The following is a 21,044-nucleotide window of genomic DNA, read 5'->3' as shown; positions in this document are numbered from 1 at the left end:
ATTGATATATAAATCTCAAAAATCCATCGGAAGATAAAGGCGCTATTAAAGTTCAAAATCTTACATGATTTCGTGACGGTCTCGAATTTGGAAATTTTCATTTGTCACCCTGTATCCGAGTCTTCCTCTTAGACGTAGTTTACGTCAAAAGCGCCAGCAGGAAGATCGAGACCGTGAAGAGACGGAGGAACTGTACCGCGCTAATAACACACGAAAGTTCTATGAGAAGTTGAACCGTTCACGTAAGGGCCACGTGCCACAGCCCGATATGTGTAAGGACATAAACGGGAACCTTCTTACAAACGAGCGTGAGGTGATCCAAAGGTGGCGGCAGCACTACGAAGAGCACCTGAATGGCGATATGGCAGACAACGGTGGCGGTATGGTAATGAACCTAGGAGCACGCGCGCAGGACATGCGACTTCCGGCTCCGAATCTCCAGGAAATCCAGGAGGAGATCGGCCTGCTGAAAAACAACAAAGCCCCTGGAGTTGACCAACTACCAGGAGAGCTGTTTAAACACGGTGGTGAAGCACTGGCTAGAGCGCTGCACTGGGTGATTACCAAGGTTTGGGAGGATGAGGGTCTGCCGCAGGAGTGGATGGAAGGTGTCGTGTGTCCCATCTACAAAAGGGCGATAAGCTGGATTGTAGCAACTACCGCGCAATCACATTGCTGAACGCCGCCTACAAGGTACTCTCCCAAATTTTATGCCGCCGACTAACACTAATTGCAAGAGAGTTCGTGGGGCAGTACCAGGCGGGATTTATGGGTGAGCGCTCTACCACAGACCAGGTGTTCGCCATACGTCAGGTATTGCAGAAATGCCGCGAATACAACGTGACCCCACATCATCTATTTATCAACTTCAAAGCCGCATACGATACAATCGATCGGGACCAGCTATGGCAGCTACCCAGTCAACACAAAATCGTATAAGATGACAAAGTGGAGGCGATATACGCACGTATTGTATGGGGAAGTACGTATATGGCCTCCACTTTTGCATCTTATGTGACATTATATACGATCTTGTGTTGACTGGGTAATGCACGAAAACGGATTTCCGGATAAACTGATACGGTTGATCAAGGGGACGATGGATCGGGTGATGTGCGTAGTTCGAGTTTCAGGGGCATTCTCGAGTCCCTTTGAAACGCGTAGAGGGTTACGGCAAGGTGATGGTCTTTCGTTTCTGCTATTCAACATCGCTTTGGAGGGAGTAATACGAAGGGCAGGGATTGACACGAGTGGTACGATTTTCACGAAGTCCGTCCAGTTATCGCCGACGACATTGATATCATGGCACGTAACTTTGAGAGGATGGAGGAAGCCTACATCAGACTGAAAAGCGAAGCTAAACGGATTGGATTAGTCATCAACACGTCGAAGACGAAGTACATGATAGGAAGAGGCTCAAGAGAGGTCAATGTAAGCCACCCACCACGAGTTTCTATCGGTGGTGACGAAATCGAGGTGGTTGAATAATTCGTGTACTTGGGCTCACTGGTGACCGCCGATAACGATACCAGCAGAGAAATTCGAAGGCGCATAGTGGCTGGAAATCGTACGTACTTTGGACTTCGTAAGACGCTCCGATCGAATAGAGTTCGCCGCCGTACCAAACTGACTATCTACAAAACGCTTATAAGACCGGTAGTTCTCTACGGACACGAGACCTGGACGATGCTCGTGGAGGACCAACGCGCACTGGGAGTTTTTTAAAGGAAAGTGTTGCGTACCATCTATGGTGGGGTGCAGATGGCGGACGGTACGTGGAGGAGGCGAATGAACCACGAGTTGCATCAGCTGTTGGGAGAACCTGTTACGGTTCATTTTATCTTACATGTTAGTGACAATTGTTTGAGTGGATTTGTGAATGTTCCATTCCTGAATGTGGTGTGTTTGGGCCTGAAGATAGGCAATTAAAATTATAAATAGAGGAAGTCCCAGACACAGACTTTATATTGCTGATGCCACATGGCACAACATTATTCTAGGTGCCCAAATAGGATCTGAATTCTAGACCAAATAGAGGTATGCATACAACGGCTTGGCTGCTGTAGACAAAATACAAAACGCAATCAAATACATTTGCGGGATTTGACTGATGGACAAAAACCTTTAATGAAACCTCGTCATATCTCGCAATGGGCAACACATTGGACGTTTCTCTCAGGGCACAGAGAGAACGTCAGTTATTTTAATTTGTTGAATGTGCTGTAAACTGTTTATAATTGTATGTTTGTAAAATTTTTATTGTAAAATGGTTCCCCGACGAAAATTTGTAACTCAGGTGTTGAGGACAAGATTCTTCACTTACCTAGTTGTAAGTTAAGTAATTTTAAGTTCTGTCACCAAGTTTGGTGTTCTCTTCCTGTTTTCTGGCATCAATGTGTGATGCGTCAGGAATTAGTTTTCGTTTACCGTTTTCGTTATCTTTATCGTTACCGTTACCGTTAGCAATGCTCGAAGTTCCATCGTTGTATGGAGTATTTGTTTGAGATTGCGTAATTTAAGTCAGATTAGGAAGTAATCGTCCTCCTCAACACCTTTCCTCCAATCAAATTGACGAAATTTTTGTGGATGCTTCTAGACCATCCACAAAAATTTCGTTCCCGTTGGTTGAAGGTTGTGTTACGGTTTATTTTATCTTGCATGTTAGTGACAAATGTTTGAGTGGATTTGTGTATGTCCAACTCTTGAATGTTCTGTGTTTGGGCCTGAAGATAGGCAATTAAAATTATAAATAGAGGAATTCCCAGACACAGACTTGATATTGCTGGTGCCACATGGCACAAATTAATTGAGGTGCCCAAATAGGATCTGAATCCTACACCAAATAGAGCTATGAATACAACTACTTGGCTGTTGTAGACAAAATGCAAAACGCAATGAAAACACATTTGCGGGATTTGACTGATGGACCAAAATCTTATAAGGAAACCTCGTCATATCTCGCAATGGGTAACAAATTGGACGTTTCTCTCGGGGCACAGAGAGACCGTCAGTTATTTTAATTTGTTAAATGTGTTAATTGTTTATTTTATATGTTAGTAAAAATGATTTTATTGTAATAAACCATCCATCGTTCACACCGCGAAAATCGGAAGACTGCGGTGGGCCGGGCACGTAGCCAGAATGTCGGACAGTAATCCGGTGAAAATGGTTCTCGACAACGATCCGACGGGAACAAGAAGGCGAGGTGCACAGCGGGCAAGGTTGAGGAAGATTTGCGGACCCTCCGCAGACTGCGTGGTTGGCGAAGTGCAGACCGAGCTGAATGGAGAAGACTTTTATGTGCAGCACAGGCCACTCCGGCCTTAGTCTGATAATAAATAAATAAATAAGTTAGAGTTTGCATTGGTCTATGATCTGAAATTATTTAAATTGAACCGGCCACTTTTTGTTATAATGATTCCATAATTGTTTCCACTGCGTCGGTAACAGGCTAATAATAATGATAGTCGTAAAATACAAAGGCGCAACATCTGTGGAAGTTGGGCCTACTACGGGCTCCAGAAGAAACTGCGGTCAAAAAGGATTCACACCAGCACCAGTTCTGTCATGTACAAAACGGTCATAAGGCCGGTTGTCCTCGACTGACATGATATTTGGACCATGCTCAAGGAGGACTTGCAAGCATTTGGAGTATTTAAGAGACGGGTGCTTAGAACCATCTTTGTCGGTGTCCAAAAGGACGGTGTGTGACGACGAAGGATGAACCACGGGCTCCCCAACTCTATGGCGAACCAGCATCCAGAAGGTAGCTTAAACTGGAAGGGCCCGATGGGTAGAGCATGTTGCAAGAATCCCGGTGAATGAACGACTTGGTGAGCGCGGGGCGCATTCGAGGATGGAGAGATGCGGCCTCGAACCTTGTAGTGTGGCGTCAAATTGTTGATTCATTGTTTTTTTATTGTTGAACATTGAATGATCGATGGCAAAACATTATCAAAAGTGATAGGTTAGAAACGCAACTAAAATTTAAATTAAAATGTAAATGTTTATTCCTTTCCTACGCGCGCATTCAAGTCATTGTAAATGATCCAGCTGTGCGACTGCTTAGAACCCTAGAACGCTTCCTTTTTTCGTCAAATCTCTTTTTTAACACTGAAATGGGAAATATGGTTACTAATCGGCCTCCAAGCAAATCTCCGCATCAAACGGTATGTATTTTCGAAGTGATTATCAATAATCTAACGTATCAGTCATTATATGGTTTAAAAAATTTCATTTGTTGTAGGTAGTTGAAGAAATGGTTTTTAATCCTCAACATGCAACATCCATGCGTTGGTTGGCTGCCAATAAATCGTCCCCGTTGGCCTTGCCAATCAATAGACTAGGGAACCGATAGGTTCCAGAAAGCTGTTAACCATCCCTCCTATACAGCGACAAAAGAACCAGCGCCAGGAATGGGACCCGTGACGGAGAAACCTGGCGTTTCCTGACTCCAATATAGTGTGATAAGGAAATAAAAAACTCGTGCTCACGAAAGTATTGAAACTTTATTTACTTCCGGTATGACACTAGGTCTTAACTATTTTATTTATTCATCATTCTCGATAGCTCATTTTTTGTGGATGCAAAATCTACATCAATCATTACACACCCTATCCCTCCACGTTTTTTTCTGGAATGCCTATCTTTTTGAACACCAAATCGTCTATTTCACAAGTACCTTTTCAGTTCATTATTTTTCTGTTGGAAAGTTATCTTCGTTTCTAGACATTTCTGAATTGAAATATATAAACCTACAAAATATATGAGAATCTACAAATATATGTATAAAAACTGTACATATACGAAAAGGCTAGATTCTTAATTACAAACGTTGTACAAGACCAAGGTTTTCTTATAATATTTGTACTACCAGTACTTTCATGTCAGTCCCTAATTGGTTTTAGCATATCGAGATAACATGCGTTGAATTTCTCAATCACACCTTCCATGTGCACCTTTTTAAAGATCTTTTAAAAACAATTTGCGATATCGGTGAAAGTTTACCGAACTGTTGCTTTTTTGACAAATCATCGTAAAACTAATTAGGTTAATTAACACATATTTATTTTTGCTATCACGGTATGTAAATTCTTATAATCGGACCTACGTTCGGGTACATTGAATATGGATTAGGTTTTATATTTTTTCTCAATGTCACCCGAACAAAGTTTTATTATTGTCATGTTAATCGGAAATAGAACAAACAAAAATGAGGTTTACTCAAAAGTAACAAATTGCGAGTACCGGCAGCGTATAAGAAGGTTACATTTTTCGTGTAGGAATCTAGCAATGTCGTATATACAATTTTTAAATACAATTTTTGACAGATTCATATACAGAATTACAAGAAAAACTGACATCCGTTGGCTAGGTAAGGGAACTGTTCCATTTTTCATCTTTCGCTCCCATATCCATCTTACCATGAAACAACATAAGACGTTTTCAAATTCGTTGGTTTTTTTAACATACGTTTTCACAGCTCATAAAAGTAATTCAAATGACAATCCAATAGATTTGCATCCAGTTGTGTAATTAGGATAAACATAGGAGCTGTGAGATGAGAAACCGAAACAGATATCATATGCACTAGCTTTTAAGTCTATGTGAAGAAAATGCCTAATTATTTAATTTATGTTGTAAATCTATCAGACATTGTGTAAATATCGAAACAGCAGTCTACCACCAAAAACAGTGTCATCAAATACCTAAATCTGTCCAGGGCCAGGCCCGATAGTTTGTTCGGGTAAAGTTTGTTCACTTTATTTATTTCTCAGGTCACCAGACAACTATTACTACTATGTAGCTTATAAGTAACTATTGGCTCAAACTCAAATCCATTATGTACAAAGTGATAGATCCAGATGTTGACTAAATTGAAACTTGATAATGCCGTTGCTCACATTATCGCTCACGATTTAAACCTATTATCTTAGTCCTCGGTCGCTTCTGCTGCTTCCTCCGTGACGGCTATTGCACTGGTCGTTTGCTCAACTTCACTGAGCGGCGTCGTCATCAGAACCGAGTAGCGGATTTTCTTGGTCTTGAAATAGCTGTACGAATTGTCAAACAGGACGGAATCTGAAGGTGAACAATAGAAAAAATAAATCCAAAACTCAAATGGGGTGGAACCTAGCAAGTCGAAGCCACTTACAGGTGAATCCCGGTTGGCATGTGATGAACCCAGATTCATCCACTTGATGTGACGCTACTCGCTTCAGCGGGACCTCGATTTCGCTTTCCTGGGTCTTCTTGTTCACACATTTGATTCCAAATTTAATATCGTGGTCGAAGGTACGGAATTCCCATCTGCGAACGGAAAAGTTTTCATTTAGTTAGTGCCTATACTGTTTATACAAGTGTGATATGTAACGTGCAAGAGAGTATTAATCGGAGAGATTTGCGTAGGGTTTATATGACTGCGTCTCGCAGTTTTGTATCCTTGGGCAGTTGCCAAGTTCAAGCATGGGCGTAGCCAGGATTTGGAGTAGGGGGGGGGGGGGGTCAACTTTTTTAGGTCTTCTGAATCGTAGTTTTATAGTAGTTTCATAAAAACACATGAATATTAGTGCTTGGTACTATTTCCTTCTAAGTTCCAAAAACTTTGAAACCAAATCCCAACCAACAGTAAAGGCTGGATCATAATGGCGCGTTGCGCTGGTCGTTGAAGTCAGCGTTTTGTACTAAAACGCAACGTGACGCATTCACGCCCACAATGCAACGTTCGCGTTGTGCGTTTATTTAACAACAATAATGACTAAAACAATAATGGTTTTAAAAATGCATGATTTATTGCTCATTAGATATTTTTAAATAAAGTGAGAAAATTATTAACGAACTTAGTATTCAGAAAGAATATAAAATCGGCTATAACAATTATTATAAAAATCCTGCATTCTTCCATAAGTTTTAGAAAACTAGAACCATACATCTGAATTTCTAAACAAATCCTCTCTGAAATAATATTTATTATAAAATAGGCAGAAAAAAACAATATGCAAGCTTTCTCCAGGAATTCCTTCGACAATTACTCCAGGCATTCTCTCAGGAATTCTATCAGGGATTCTTTAGGATTGCCTCCAGCAACTTCTTCGGCAGTGTCTTCAGGAATTCCACCATCAATTTCGCCGGGAATTGGTCTGAAAATTTCACCATTATTTATCCAAGAAATCCTCCACGAACTCCTTTATAAGTTTTTCAGGGAATTCTTTCGTGCTGTTTCTATTGGAATGGCAGTAAAACGAACTACTTGTTGCAGTGGTAGAAGTAGAAGTGAAAATTTTATTTAATTGACATAAGTATATGATTGCTTAGATTACCGTTCGATCTGAACGCCTACTGTTCATTTCATTCTCCAACACTCCTCCTCGGGCAGATCCGGACGAATTCCTATTGCTTCCTTTAGTTTTTCCAAACGAACTCGTTGAAGTGGTTTCGTCATCAAATCGGCCAACATTGTTTCGGTCGGGCAATACAGCATTCTGATGATCTGCTTTTCTTTTAGGTCCCGAACGAAGAAGAATTTTGTTTCAATGTGTTTGCTGCGTCGTTCGATGCGATCTCCTTCAACCAGCTTGATACAGCTCTGATTATCTTCAAATACTGGAATGGGAACATCAGTTACTTCACCGTCACCGATCTAATCAATTAATCGTTTCGTCCAAACTAACTCTTGGCAGCCTTCAGCGAGCGCCACGAACTCCGCTTCAGTCGAGCTTAGTGCAACGCATGATTGCTTTCGTGAGCCCCAGGAAATTAATCCTCCTCCGAACATAATGAGTACACCAGAGTTTGACTTCCTGTCGTGAGAATCACCAGCCCAGTCTGCATCGACGAACATCTGCAATCCTTCATTTGAAGTACCTAGCTGTAGCTTGTTGTTGCTGGTGGTATACAAATATCGTAATACTCGCTTGGCTTCAGTCCAGTCATGCGAATTTGGGCAGCTTGATTTTTGTGCCAAAATCGATGTGCTGACGGTGATATCTGGTCGCGTGTGTACAGCTACGTACAGGAGACCGCCAATCAAGCTCATGTAGTCAAGCTCATGGTTGTTAGGTAGCTGATCCAGCTCCTCCTTCTTCTGTAGGTAGCCGGGGTCGAGTGGTATCTTTGACGGTTTCGCTAGCTCCACACCAAAACGTTCTGTCAACCTTCGAATGTACGTTTCCTGATTTAGCTTGTAACCGGGTGGGCTGTTCTCGATCTCCATACCAAGGAAATGACGAATATCTCCAAGATCCGCCACCGTAAAATGTTCTTGAAGAGTTTTCAGAATAGTTTTGAATTCCTCCATTGTCTGTGTTACAATGATCATGTCGTCGACGTAGATTAAAATGTACGCAGCAGAACCATTTTCACGTCGTACGTACAAACACGGATCCGATTCTGTTGGCTGGAACCCCATGGCTTTGAAAACAGTATCGACTTTTCGATTCCATACGCGCGCTGATTGTTTTAGGCCGTACAGGCTCCTCCTCAATCGGCAGACTTTCCTTTCGTCACCGATATGATAACCCCTGGCTGACGCATATATACGGCTTTTTCCAGTACACCGTTTAAATATGCAGTTTTAACGTCGACGTATCTTACGATGGATATCCTACCACTGGCAACAGTCAGCAATGCATGAAACGTCACCTGCTTTGCTACTGGTACAAAGAATCAGTTCCGTATCGTTGTGAAAACCCTTGTGCTACAATTCTTGCTTTGTACCGAGCTACGTTGCCTTTCTTGTCATGCTTGGTTTTGAAGCTTTATAGCCAATGGCATTCTTGTCGATAGGAAGCTGCATCAATTCCCAATTGTCGGTTGGCATCAGCGCGGATTCCCATCGAATGGCGTTCCAATTTCGCAACGCTTCATTGCTTGTTGGGGGATCACTGGACATCCTCATCATAAGTTTGCTAGCCTACAGCCTTCAGCCCTTGTCGCGGACTGCTGTGACCCTCTGGGTCAGACTGTTGAGAATGGGGAAATGAAAAATGTTTGCTCGGAAATACAAAATCGTGGTACTTGCCTGGAATCGCGCGCTCCCGACCGCTGCGCCTCAACACCTGGGACTCCGGTGGATTAGAAGATTGTTGCGGTGGGAGCGCCATAATTGTCACGTCACCATTGACACCATCGGAATATTCGCCTGCGCTTGTTTCTGCTTGCGAAAAGAATTCTTCATCTGATCCAGATTGCTCATCATCGGAAGATTCTTCATAGTCTTCACGAATTTGCTGAATTGGAGCATCTTGATGATTTGATTCGGCTAAATTGTTTTCAAAATCCAAACTCACAAACGTTCTCACTCGATTCGAATTACTCCTCGCAGCTACTGGATGTACCAACGTATTGTCACGTGCACGAGCTCGAGCGGTTAGTTTTCGGGAAAACAGTCATCACAATTTGAAAAATAAAACACTTGAACAATTCTGATGTGACTTGCTAACTCCAAGTCCAAAATCCGACTCTCTTCTTTATTTACAAAAACGTTATTTATAATTACTGGCTATTGTTTACAATTTTCTCTCATTTTCAATAATGTTGCAGAATGTTGCATGCTACCTACATTTACTCTCATGTGACATTCTGCTCCGAGAGCATTCGTACTCTCTAAATAAACAATTATTTAACAATTGAGTCAGCTACTATTTCTAGGCCAGCTTATTCGCCAAGTTTTGCTTATACTTAAATATCCGTTGTTTATTTTCAACAGCGGTTGCTATTTGATAAACATAAATGGACAGGTTCCAACCTGTCCAATCTTTCCTTTTGTTCGTTGACATACTTTAATAATAGAAGAAAAATGATGATTAATGCATGGCGTTTAGGGTCGCTACACACGACACGACTCGCTTACGATAATTACATCACGGCTCTTTAAAACGTCCTTCTTCAACGGATCAAAAAGTCGATAGGCTTTGCTCTGGTCATCAAAACCTACTAGAATACACTCCTTCGATTTTACATCCCACTTCCTCCGCTTTTGCTTGGGAATATGTGCCAGTGCCTTCGTGCCAAAAACTCGCATGTGTGATAGATCAGGCTTGCGTCCAGACCAGATTTCTTGTGGTGTCAGTTCATGACCTTTGCAAGGGGATCTATTGATTACGTACGTTGCAGCTGTTACCGCTTCCGCCCAGAAAGATTTCGGTAATTTCGCCTCAAACAGCATACATCTCGCTCGTTCAACGGCGACGGTTCGGTTGACTCGCTCGGCCAATCCATTTTGCTCCGGAGTATATTCGGTTGATTTTTGATGGATTATTCCAGCTTCGGCCAGACGTTTTTGAAATAAATGGTTACAGTATTCCTTACCGTTGTCACTTCGAAGTACTTTTAGCTTGAATCCGGTCTGATTTTCAGCTAAGGCACGGAACTGGTCGAACGCGTGTAAAACTTCTGTTGCAGATTTGGACTTCAGGAAGTAGATAAATATGCACCTTGTCCAATCGTCGACAAACGACACATAATACCGGCTTCCACCCAATGAGGGTTCTTCCATTGGTCCGCATATATCCGTGTGAACAAGCTCCAATGGTCCAGTAGCCCGATGTCCGTTTTTAGGAAATGGGAGACGGGTTTAAACGTTGCCTACCCATAGCAATAGCACACACCGTACAATTGCTGATTTATGATTCCTTGAAATCTACTCCTCTGACAAGACCGTTCTTCAATTGTTTCAGACTACGAACGTTGAGATGGCCCATTCTTTTGTGTCAGAGATCCAAATTCACCGGTGTCCTTGCAAGCGACAAGACTTTTTGATCGCTGGATTCCTTGAATCGAAATAATACATTCTTCATGTCGTGGATTCCAGTGGCAGTAACATCGCCTACGAAATCAATAACTTAGACGCCTTGATTGGTGAACCGAACTTCATGGCCACGCCGAATGATTTGACTCACCTACAACAGATTGTTCGACATTGTCGGTATAAGCTTGATATACTTGACATCGATCGGAGGATTTTTCGAAAAGCTTTTGGGGAAGAGCCTGGCAGTTCCAGTGGCAGTAATCTTCATCACATCTTTATCGGCTGCAACAACAACGCCACTTACCGGCTCCCTGTTGATCAGTAAATTACGATTCATAGTAAAATGATCCGACGCACCAGAGTCAAACACCCAACCTTCGCTGTAATTGCAGGTGTTCGTTGAGAGGATCGAGTAGAATGCTGATCCCTTCTTCTTATCGCATTTTACTTGACATTCTCTAGCAATATGCCAGTATCTATGACAACGTTTGCATTTCGGACCTTTTGGCTGCTCAACTGACCCGTTTTCGGTTACGCTTTGCTTCAGCTTTAATTGAAATGGCTTTCTTCCGATAAACGCCATTTTTTCCGAGGAGAACTGTACTTCCTGGAGTTGCTTCGTCTTGATGCTATCGTCGGTGATGGGGGTGCCGGAGTTCTCCAACGCCATGATCATCGGCTGATACTCCTCCGGAAGACCAGCAAGCTAAAGAGATCCAATCCACTCTTCCGAAATCTCGAACCCAACGACTCGAAGATGATGAGCGGTGGAAATGATTTCCGTCACATACGCTTCCATATTTCCGCAGCTTCCTGAGCAGCGCTAACCGACGAGTCAGGCCGGAGTCTTCAAACTCTGCTTCAAGCTTCGCCCAAACCTCACGGGCCGTTTTCGCGTCCTTAACATGTACGTAGTTTACCGGATCCAAAAGAAGAATAATCTTCGCTCGTGCTCTTCTGCACTTCTTCGCGTCAACCGCCGATAGAGTTCCATCCGCATTTGGAGTCGGATTCACAACTTCCCACAGCTCTTCCAGCTCAAGGCAAGTTTCCACAGCGAACTTCCAAGTAGACCAGTTTTCACGGCCACTCAACCGCTCGATTGAAGGGAGACTTGAAAGGTTCTGCATTTGCTGTGGAACCGCATTTTGTTTAGCAGCTTCGTTTGGCATTTTTCTGCTTTTAGAGTCTGTTTCTATTACTGGGCCCATAACCTATTGGAATGGCAGTAAAACGAACTACTTGTTGCAGTGGTAGAAGTAGAAGTGAAAATTTTATTTAATTGACATAAGTATATTTGATTGCTTAGATTACCGTTCGATCTGAACGCCTACTGTTCATTTCATTCTCCAACAGTTTCTCATAAATATTTCTGAAAAATTGAACCGTAGAATTCCTAAGAATATTCCGTGGAAATTCCGCAGAATTGCCAGTAAACATTCCTTAGAATTTCGCGAATAATCTTCGAATTTCTTGTGTAAATTCCATACAATTTTCCGTGAAAGTTTCGAATAATTTCTTGTGAAAATTTCAAAGAATTTCTCCAGGAATTCCACCGAAAATTTATACAGAAACTATACCGAAAATGAAATCAACAATGGAATTCCTAGATTATTTCTCAAAGAAATCCGGAAAGAATTCTGGTGGAAACTTCAAGATTTCCATTGGGAGATCCTGCAGGAGTTTTCCGAGAATTCTTCCGGGAATTTCTCCAGAATTTCCTCCGGGAATTCATTCATTAAGGCTTCTTCAGGAATTTATATAGAAATTCCTCCAGAAGCTCATCCGAGAATTTCTCTGGGAGCTCCTCAGGGAATTCTCCGGGAGGTCCTCTGATGATGATGATGGTCCAGCTACATACCCCTACAAAGATTTCAGCTAGACGAGATTTGTCTATAAGATGAATTCTCCAAGATTTTTTCCGAGAATTCTTCTGGTAGTTCCTCCGGGAGTTCCTTTGCAAATTCTCCCGGGAGTTTCTTCATAAATTCCTCCGGAAGTTTCTTCGAGAATTCCTCCGGGAATTCCACCGGCAATTTATCCGGGAGTTTCTCCGGGAATTCCTCCGGGAGTTTCACCAGTAGCTCTTCCAGGAAATCATTCACGCTTTTTTAAGGAAATCATTTAGGCTTTCTTCAGAAATTTAGCTGGAAATTTCTCCCAAAGTCCTCTAGGAATTCTTCTAGGAGTTCCTCCTGAAATTCCTCCGGGAGTTCTTACGGGAGCTCCTCCGCCAGTTCCTTCGGGAATTCATCCGGGAGATCCACCGGCAGTTTCTACGAGAATTCCTGCGGGAGTTTCCCAGGTAGTTCCTCCGGGAGTTTCACCGGCAGTTCCTCCGGGTGTTCATCTAAGGAGGAACTCCCAGAGTTTTTTCCGGAGGAATTTCTGGAGGAATTCTCGGAGAAATTATCAGAGAAATTCTCGGAGGAACTGCCAGTGGAACTTATGGAGGAATTTCTTGAAAAACTGCAGGAAGAATTTCCAGAGAAATTCCTGGAGAAACTCTCGTAAGAACTCCTGGATGAACTCCCAAATGAACTTCCGTAAGAATTCAAAGAGGAACTCCTGGAAAAATACTTAAAGGACCTCCCGGAGGAACACCTAGAGCAATTCTCCGAGAAACTTCTGGAGGAATTTGTAGATAAATTCCTAAAGAAAGCCTAAATGAATTCCTGAATAAAACCCTGAATGAATTCCCAGAGGAACTACTGGTGGAACTCCCGGAGGAATTTTCAGAGGAACAGCCGGTGGAATACCCAGAGTTGAATTTCTGGAGAAACTTCCGAAATCCCATTTCCCGTGAAATTCCTGCCAAATATCCTTCAGGAACTCCCTGTGAAGTTCGTGGAGGGATTCCCGGAGGAACTCTTGGAAAAAATCCTGGAGGAGCTCCCACAAGAACTTCCGGAGGAAGTCCTGAAATAATTCTTGGAGAAATTCCTGAAGGAATTTCCGGAGAAATATCTGAAGGAATTCCCGAAAAAATACCAGGAAAATAAATGCAGAAATTTCCAGCCTGACAGTATTCCCAGATGAATTGCTGAAGAAATTACCGGATGAATTCCCGGGGGTTTGTTCTAAAGAAATTCCTGGAAGAACTCTTGGAAAATATCCTGGAGGAACTCTTAAATTAATTTCCGAATGAAATTCTGGAGTAAATTCCGAGTGAAGTCCGGAAAAAATCTAGGAGAAATCCGCGGAAAAATTACCGGAGAAATTCCACAAGTCCACAAGCAACACAAGTCAGACAACTTGCAACTTGACTGTGACTAAATCTAGTGACATATGAGTTGCTGTAACTTATATGGAACATGAGTGCTCTCGGAAAAATACCTGGAAGAATTTCCGAGGAAATACTTGGACAAATTCCTGGTGAAATTCCCAAGAAAATTACTAGAGGAATTCTTGAAGGATATTCTGAAGTAACTGCGGAAAGAATTCCAGAATGAAATCCTAGAGGATTTCGCTATTAAATTTATGGAGGTATTTCCGGAAAAATCGTGGAAGTTATCCCGGAGGAATTAAAGGAAGAGTTCCTGGAGGAATGCCCGGAGAAGTTCCTGGAGGAATTCTCGGAGAAGTTTCTAGAAGAATTTCCGAAAGAATTTCTTATAGATTCACAAGTAAAATTATGGAGTGAAATTGGAGAATTTCCGTCATAAATTTCTGAAGAAACTTCGGGTGGAATTTTGGAAGGAAATTCCGTATGTATTCTTGAAGGAACTCTCGAATGCATTCCTGAAGGAAATGCCGGAGATTTTTCTGTAAGAATAGCCGAAGAAATGTCTAGAAGTAAAACTGGGAGAGAAGAAAAGAAATCTTCAAGGAATTTCCTCATGAATTTCCTAAAAAAATAGTGAGTGGTTTCTAGATAAGGAGGAATTACAATCACATAACAAGGATTTTCGAACAATTTTCAGCGCAATTTGTGGATAACTTTTCGGAGGAATTTAGAAGTTCCCAGGGGAGCTCCTAGAATGATTTCAAGAAGAAAGAATACTTGAGCCCGAAATGTTTCGAGTTGTTTTGCACTTTCATATATGTATTATGGATCCTGGATACCCTAATAAGTTTCTGAGATTTTTTTGAATTTCAATACCTATTTCTGAATATGATTGGATCGTAAAGTGCACATGTTTAAGGGAATTCATTTCAGTACCGCTTCAATCTTTCCAACAATTAGGGGGGGGAGGCGACGGCCCTTTCTCATATACAAAGTATACGTAAAGGCTGTATGTTCGCTCCAAAAACAAACTTTTTATAGAGGGCTTGGAGACCCATACGCGCGTCTTACCGCACGGCTAAGGAGGGCTCCTCCCTGTGCATATGCGCAGCCAAATTATTTAACTTTTTAGTTGTCACGGTATTGAATCAAAGAAATTATCAGCACGCGCTAAGTAATAGCACATCTTGGTAGAATTTCATCACATTCATTTTGGTGTAGAAAAAAAGACAAGAATATTGACCTTGGTTGAATTCTGAGTTCAAATTAGTTAAACTCAGCAAGTCATCAATGCTAATAAATTAAACTATCAATCATCAACTGCACATTCGCTATGAGCAAGAACTTGCTTTGAAAATGCCACAAAATGATTAAACCTCTATGCTTCAGTGAGCAAGCCCCGGTAAAGGTGATTGATTTATAGACCGGGCACAGACGTGTTTTAATAGAAAATGACGAACAATTCTCCCATTACTTACTTCAAGAAGCAACCGTTGTCCTCGCAGTCGAACGTCAGCTTCAGCTTGCCGCCCTTCTTGATCTCAGTCTCGTTGAAGGTAAGATTGTTGTTAAAGCTATCCTCCTTGGAGGTGTACATGGACTTTGGCACTTTTCCACCCCAGCGAAGCTTCTTCTCGCACTTGGGATTTCCGTCGTCGTCTGTCTGCGTTCCTCCGAAGTACTTTGGAATCTCCGACGCCGGGCACCGGTCCAGGATCGCCGGCAGCCACTTGTTGCGGTCTGATTTGAAGATTTTTATCTTGTCGATGGTGTACTCGCCGAGGAAGTTCTTCACCATGTTGTAAGCGAAGGCGAACACTTTCGGTGCGTTGATGATGTAGCAGCACTTCAGAATTTCTGGATAGTTTGCCTCGTACATTTTGATCAGCGAAATGATCACCTCGCTTGCCGGTCTCCACACCCACTGTTTCAGGTTGAAATTTTCCATATCAAAAATAACCACAAACTTTCGACAGTTGTTGTTGTTCATCTTTTGGCTCTGCTCGTAGGCCAGCTTCATGTAGTGTTCCAGGGCCTGCAGTGTCATGCGGACGATGTCCGCTCGGGAGACCGTGTGCAGCAGGCCCCAGATATCGAACCCGGCGAACGGGATTATGATGATTGGGGAACCTTCCCGGTCGAAACCGCTCACGCCATGCGGCGCAAGGTCGATCAGAATCTGCGGCGTTGGCCACTTATCGATCTCGTCGGCGTTCCAGCGCTCACGGAACTTCATCGACTCACGCAACATTTTTTCGGCGGCATCTGGATTCCACGAACGTGCTGTGGGTAAATATGAAACGAAATGAATGCATTAGTGATTATAATCGGCACACAAACCGTCTATATGCGGGGGACTTTGGATGCAGCAGTTTTGTTCACGAGTAGGTATGAATAAACAATGCATTTTATTTTTGCACGTGAGAAAACGGTTAATGTGCTTTTTATTGCACTCAGGTTAGGCATTATATCGAATTAACAACAATTCATTTTCGTGTGAGACTCACATTGTTGAAAAATTGATGTTAGCATTTTTGAAGGGCATTTATTTATCTGATTAAAGAATGTAATGCGAACCTAATGCTTGTGCATCTTTGAATTTGATTGCAATACAATTTCATGAAATCTGATTGTGGAGCCAACGATGAAAAAATTCGGAAGTTTTCCAAAAGAAATACAACCAATTTAACTGTGGCAGATGAGACAATGTGAGTGAGTTGGTTTTAAACTTCTGGGAAAAGTGAAACCATCACGTGGTGTCGTTGCGCAAACGACGAGCAAGCCTCTGTTGATTTATGAACTTGTATCGCATCCGATGGGAGATCAATGGAGAATGGCCTGTTGCTGAGGAAAGCAAAATGCGTCTGACTGGAAATGGTTTGTAGTTGAATGGTTGAGTTGTTTGTTGAGTGGTTGTAGCCGACTCAACCCGAGCAGGAGAAAAGAACTCAATAATACCTAATTCTGCTATTGATATCCTACTTGGTGCGCATTAGAGGTGAAATACCAGATGAATAGTACCAAAAATTACTATGCAAAATACTTCAGGTATAACATATCCGTTTTTACAATACCAAACGCATAAGAGATTATTATTTGTTTGGTATTAAAATACCTAAGCATGTTATGCCTAAAAAAAAACGCATACACCCGATTCTTTTTTTACACGGATTATTTTCACACGGATTTTTTTTACACGGCTTTTTTTACACGGATTCTCGAAATAACACGGATTTTTTTTGCACGGTTTCTCGAAATAGCACGGATTTTTTTTACACGGTTTCTCGAAATAACACGGATTATTTTTACACGGATTTATTTTTACACGGAACGCATCCCCCATATTAACAAAGAGCCAATGACTTTTTTTACACGGATATTTTTTGCACGGCTTTTTTTACACGGTTTCTCGAAATAACACGGATTTTTTTTGCACGGATTCTTCAAATAACACGGATTATTTTTACACGGTTTCTCGAAATAACACGGATTATTTTTACACGGATTTTTTTCACACGGCACGCATCCCCCGTGTAAAAAAAGAATCGGGTGTATTATTTTTTGGTATTTTACCTCTTATGCAAAGGAAATTCATACCAACATCAAGGTCGTCGCATCTGTTCGGGAAAGGCAGATAAGCATTTGCTTGTTCTCCTAGTGTAGCCGTTTTTTACAATAGTTTTATTTGCAAATGATCTACATGCATTCATTACTTAGATTAGGTGTTCCGTGTTTGATTAACACTATCATCCTTATTTACCATGATACATTTTTAGTTACTATTAATACATTTCAATTATCTTTAGCAGTTAAGATTAAAATAGTGTAGCCGAATGAGCAATCACTTTTTGCGATTATTACGTAGTTTTTTTTTCGGACCACGGCACATCTGCTAGTCTAAGTGCGGATGACCATGGGATAAGATTGTCTAGTTCTTTCACCTTCTCTCTTACTCGGTTTCATCTATCCTTTTTTAGACGCAGCATCCTAAGTAAATCTTTGTTGATAGTTATCAGTTTTATTTTCAAAACTCGAATTTACTCCGAATAATCAGCACGGCATAATGCTGCTCTCACTCAATCATGGAACTTGAACACCTTTAGAGGTGCATTGACCAAACGTAAAAAAATGCATACTGTGCACCTTCTCGTTGCACGAGAGTTGGACGACGGTTCAACACACGCCGACTGGAAGGTACCACGGTGAAACGGTCCTTCGTTGAAGAACTGAAGACGCGTGCTGCAGATGTTCCGGAAGGTGGGAGCGTGGAAGACCAATGGACCGCCATCAAGAATGCCTTCATCGCCACCAGCGAAAACAATCTGGGCGAACTGCGCACCCAGAGAAAACAATGGATCACCGATGAGACCTGGAGGAAGATAGAGGAGCGAAGAGAAGCCAAAGCCGCGATAGAGCGATCGAAAACCAGAGGAGCCAAAGTCTTAGCCCGTCAACGATACGCGATACGGCTCTTGAGAAGGAAGTAAAACGCTCATGTCGACGGGACAAGCGAGCGTGGGCAGACTCCCTGGCCGACGAAGGAGAGAGAGCCGCCGCAACCGGGGACATACGCCTCCTTTACGATTTCTCACGACGCTTAAGCGGGGCGAAGATGAATGCAACGATGCCTGTGAAAGACGCGAATGATCAGTTATTGACCGACCCAACTGACTAGCTGAAACGCTGGTTCGAGCACTTCGAACAACTTTTTCAAGTGCCAGCCAGGCCATCACTACCTCGGCATGATCTGCCTAGAATCCGACGAATAACACGCGCCAATACCGAAGCTCCATCACTGCTAGAGATTCAAACAGCCATCCAAAGAATGAAATCGAATAAAGCCCCAGGGGTCGATCGCATATCAGCCGAGATGCTCAAAGCTGACCCCATGACATCCGCTCAACTACTGCATCGCTTATTTCGTAATATCTGGGACACCGCAACAACAAAAGGGTGACCTGACTGTATGCGATAACTGGCGAGGCATTATGTTGCTGTGTAGCGTTCTCAAAGTTTTATGCAAAGTAATCCTAGCCCGGATTGAGGAGAAGATCAATGCGACTCTCCGGCGGCAGCAGGCTGGATTCCGTGCCGGAAGATCCTGTGTGGACCATATTGTCACGCTCCGTATCATTCTGGAGCAGGTCAACGAATTCCAAGAGTCCCTTTACTTGGTTTGGTATTCATTGACTACTAAAAAGCTTTCGACCGTCTCAATCACGAGAATATGCGGGGCGTCCTGAGACACAAGAGGCACAGCACGAGACCTTCTCGTGTAGAGTGCTGCACAATGGGGTCTTGTCCGACCCTATCCGGGTCGTAGCTGGTGTGAGGCAGGGCTGCCTTTGCGAGTTTAAGAAATATGTGGAAAACAGGCAGATAAGTGAACGCACCAAAATACGAATTTTCAACTCTAACGTGACATCTGTGCTGTTATACGCTAGCGAAACATGGTGTGTATCAGTGGAAAACACTCAACGGCTGCAGGTGTTCATCAACAGATGCCTGCGGTATATAATTTGGGCCTGGTGGCCTCACAACTAGATCTCAAACAACGAGCACCATCGTCGTTGTCACCAGAGGCCGATAGCAACAGAAATTCGGGATCGGAAGTGGGGCTGGGTCGGCCACACTCTACGTAGGGGCGGAAACGAAATCTGTAAACAAGGATTAGACTGGAACCCAGCGGAACATCGCAGCAGAGGCAGACCCAGAAGCTCTTGGCGGCGAAGCCTCAATAAAGAAATAAAAGAAGTCGACCAAAATCTAACCTGGCAACAGGTTAAAGCGATAGCTGGGCAACGCTCAGGATGGAGATCTTTCAAGTCGGCCCTTTGCGCCACCGGAGGTGTACAGGATCCATAAGTAAGTGATGCCAACGTGATAAACTCAAAATCAAGCTGTAAGCAGTTGTCATCATTTTTTGAAGAAAGCTCAGTAAAAGGTGGGAATACCAACGAGCAATCAAAAGACGAGGTGTTCTCTTCTGTGGTACAAATTCAACTGATTTAATTTCCATAATTTTAATCTCTTTTGGTGCTCAATACAGATTTAACGCGGTATACACATGTACCCGAAAAAAATCAATTAGGGTGGTTCTTTCAGAACCCACTATTTCTTCTACCATTACAACGGACACAACAGCTTTTATCCCGTCCCGGCGATAATCAATCAGAGCCATCACCGGTATTGTTTACGTCGTCTCGGCTATCTTTATCGTCACTGGATTCAAGAGCTGCATTTACAGCCCACGGTTTCATCCTCTCTGCCGCAAAAATTGTCGATGTACGTTTCTGGCTATGTCTTATCCCTGGAACATCGGCAATGAGATAACGATCGTTGCCGACTGCCTGTTGCCGAATGATGAACGGGCCTTTGTAGCGCGGCTCCAGTTTCTTGCTCTGACCAGTAGTTTGTACGTCGTTTTCCACCAACACTAAATCACCTTCACGATATTGTCTTGCCGGCCGACGACACTTATCGAAGTGCACTTTCTGTCGTTGTTGCTCTTGCTGGATCCTTGCACTCACGGCTTGGCGCAAAACATCGGGCCGTCCCGGTGTTGTTTCCGACGAAAGATCATCAGTAGCTGATTTTGCATGATGTCGCGTGGATTGAAACTGAACAGTAACGAATGTGGGGAAACCTTCGTCGAGTCGTTCACCATAGTATTCAACCCCCACTGAATCATTCGTAGTTGTTTATCCCAGCTTCTGTCATTATCTTTCACCATACACCTCACTGAATGCAGCACGTTCCGATTTTCACGCTCCACCTGTCCGTTAGCACGAGGAGAACCAACTGCCACCTTCACGTGTGCAATGCCCATATTCAAGCAAAATTGCTCAAACTCTTTCGATGTGTACGCGGTTCCACGATCGGTAATTATTCGCCTAGGTTTGCCAAAAGTTGCGAACACATCACCCAACATTTGCACTACTGGTTTAGTCTTTGTATTACGCACCGCTCTCAGTATCACATACTTCGTAAATCCGTCCACTAACACTATTATATGTTCGTTTTGCAGAGAGGATCGAACAAATGGCCCGAGATGGTCCAAATGGACTTTCT

The 21,044-nt window shown here is 42.8% G+C and overlaps 1 protein-coding gene across 5 annotated transcripts in view; it reads right to left on the bottom strand.

The window, feature by feature from the left end:
• Nucleotides 1–4,489: 4,489 nt before the first annotated feature.
• Nucleotides 4,490–21,044, bottom strand: part of LOC134210613 (SEC14-like protein 2) — a 71,753-nt gene continuing 55,198 nt past the window's right edge. For all 5 annotated transcript variants that reach the window (XM_062686751.1, XM_062686755.1, XM_062686752.1 and 2 more), the window contains exons 4-6: nucleotides 15,452–16,256; nucleotides 6,155–6,309; nucleotides 4,490–6,081 (exon numbers count right to left, since the gene is read on the bottom strand). In XM_062686751.1, the coding sequence (XP_062542735.1) occupies nucleotides 5,933–6,081; nucleotides 6,155–6,309; nucleotides 15,452–16,256 (1,109 nt within the window). In that variant the 3' untranslated portion in view covers nucleotides 4,490–5,932. The remainder of the gene's footprint in view (nucleotides 6,082–6,154; nucleotides 6,310–15,451; nucleotides 16,257–21,044) is intronic.

Source organism: Armigeres subalbatus, chromosome 2 (assembly GCF_024139115.2).
Source record: "Armigeres subalbatus isolate Guangzhou_Male chromosome 2, GZ_Asu_2, whole genome shotgun sequence".
Lineage (NCBI taxonomy): Eukaryota > Metazoa > Arthropoda > Insecta > Diptera > Culicidae > Armigeres > Armigeres subalbatus.
The sequence above is the reverse complement of the archived record's forward strand: the minus strand, read 5'-3'. Positions and strand labels throughout refer to the sequence as shown.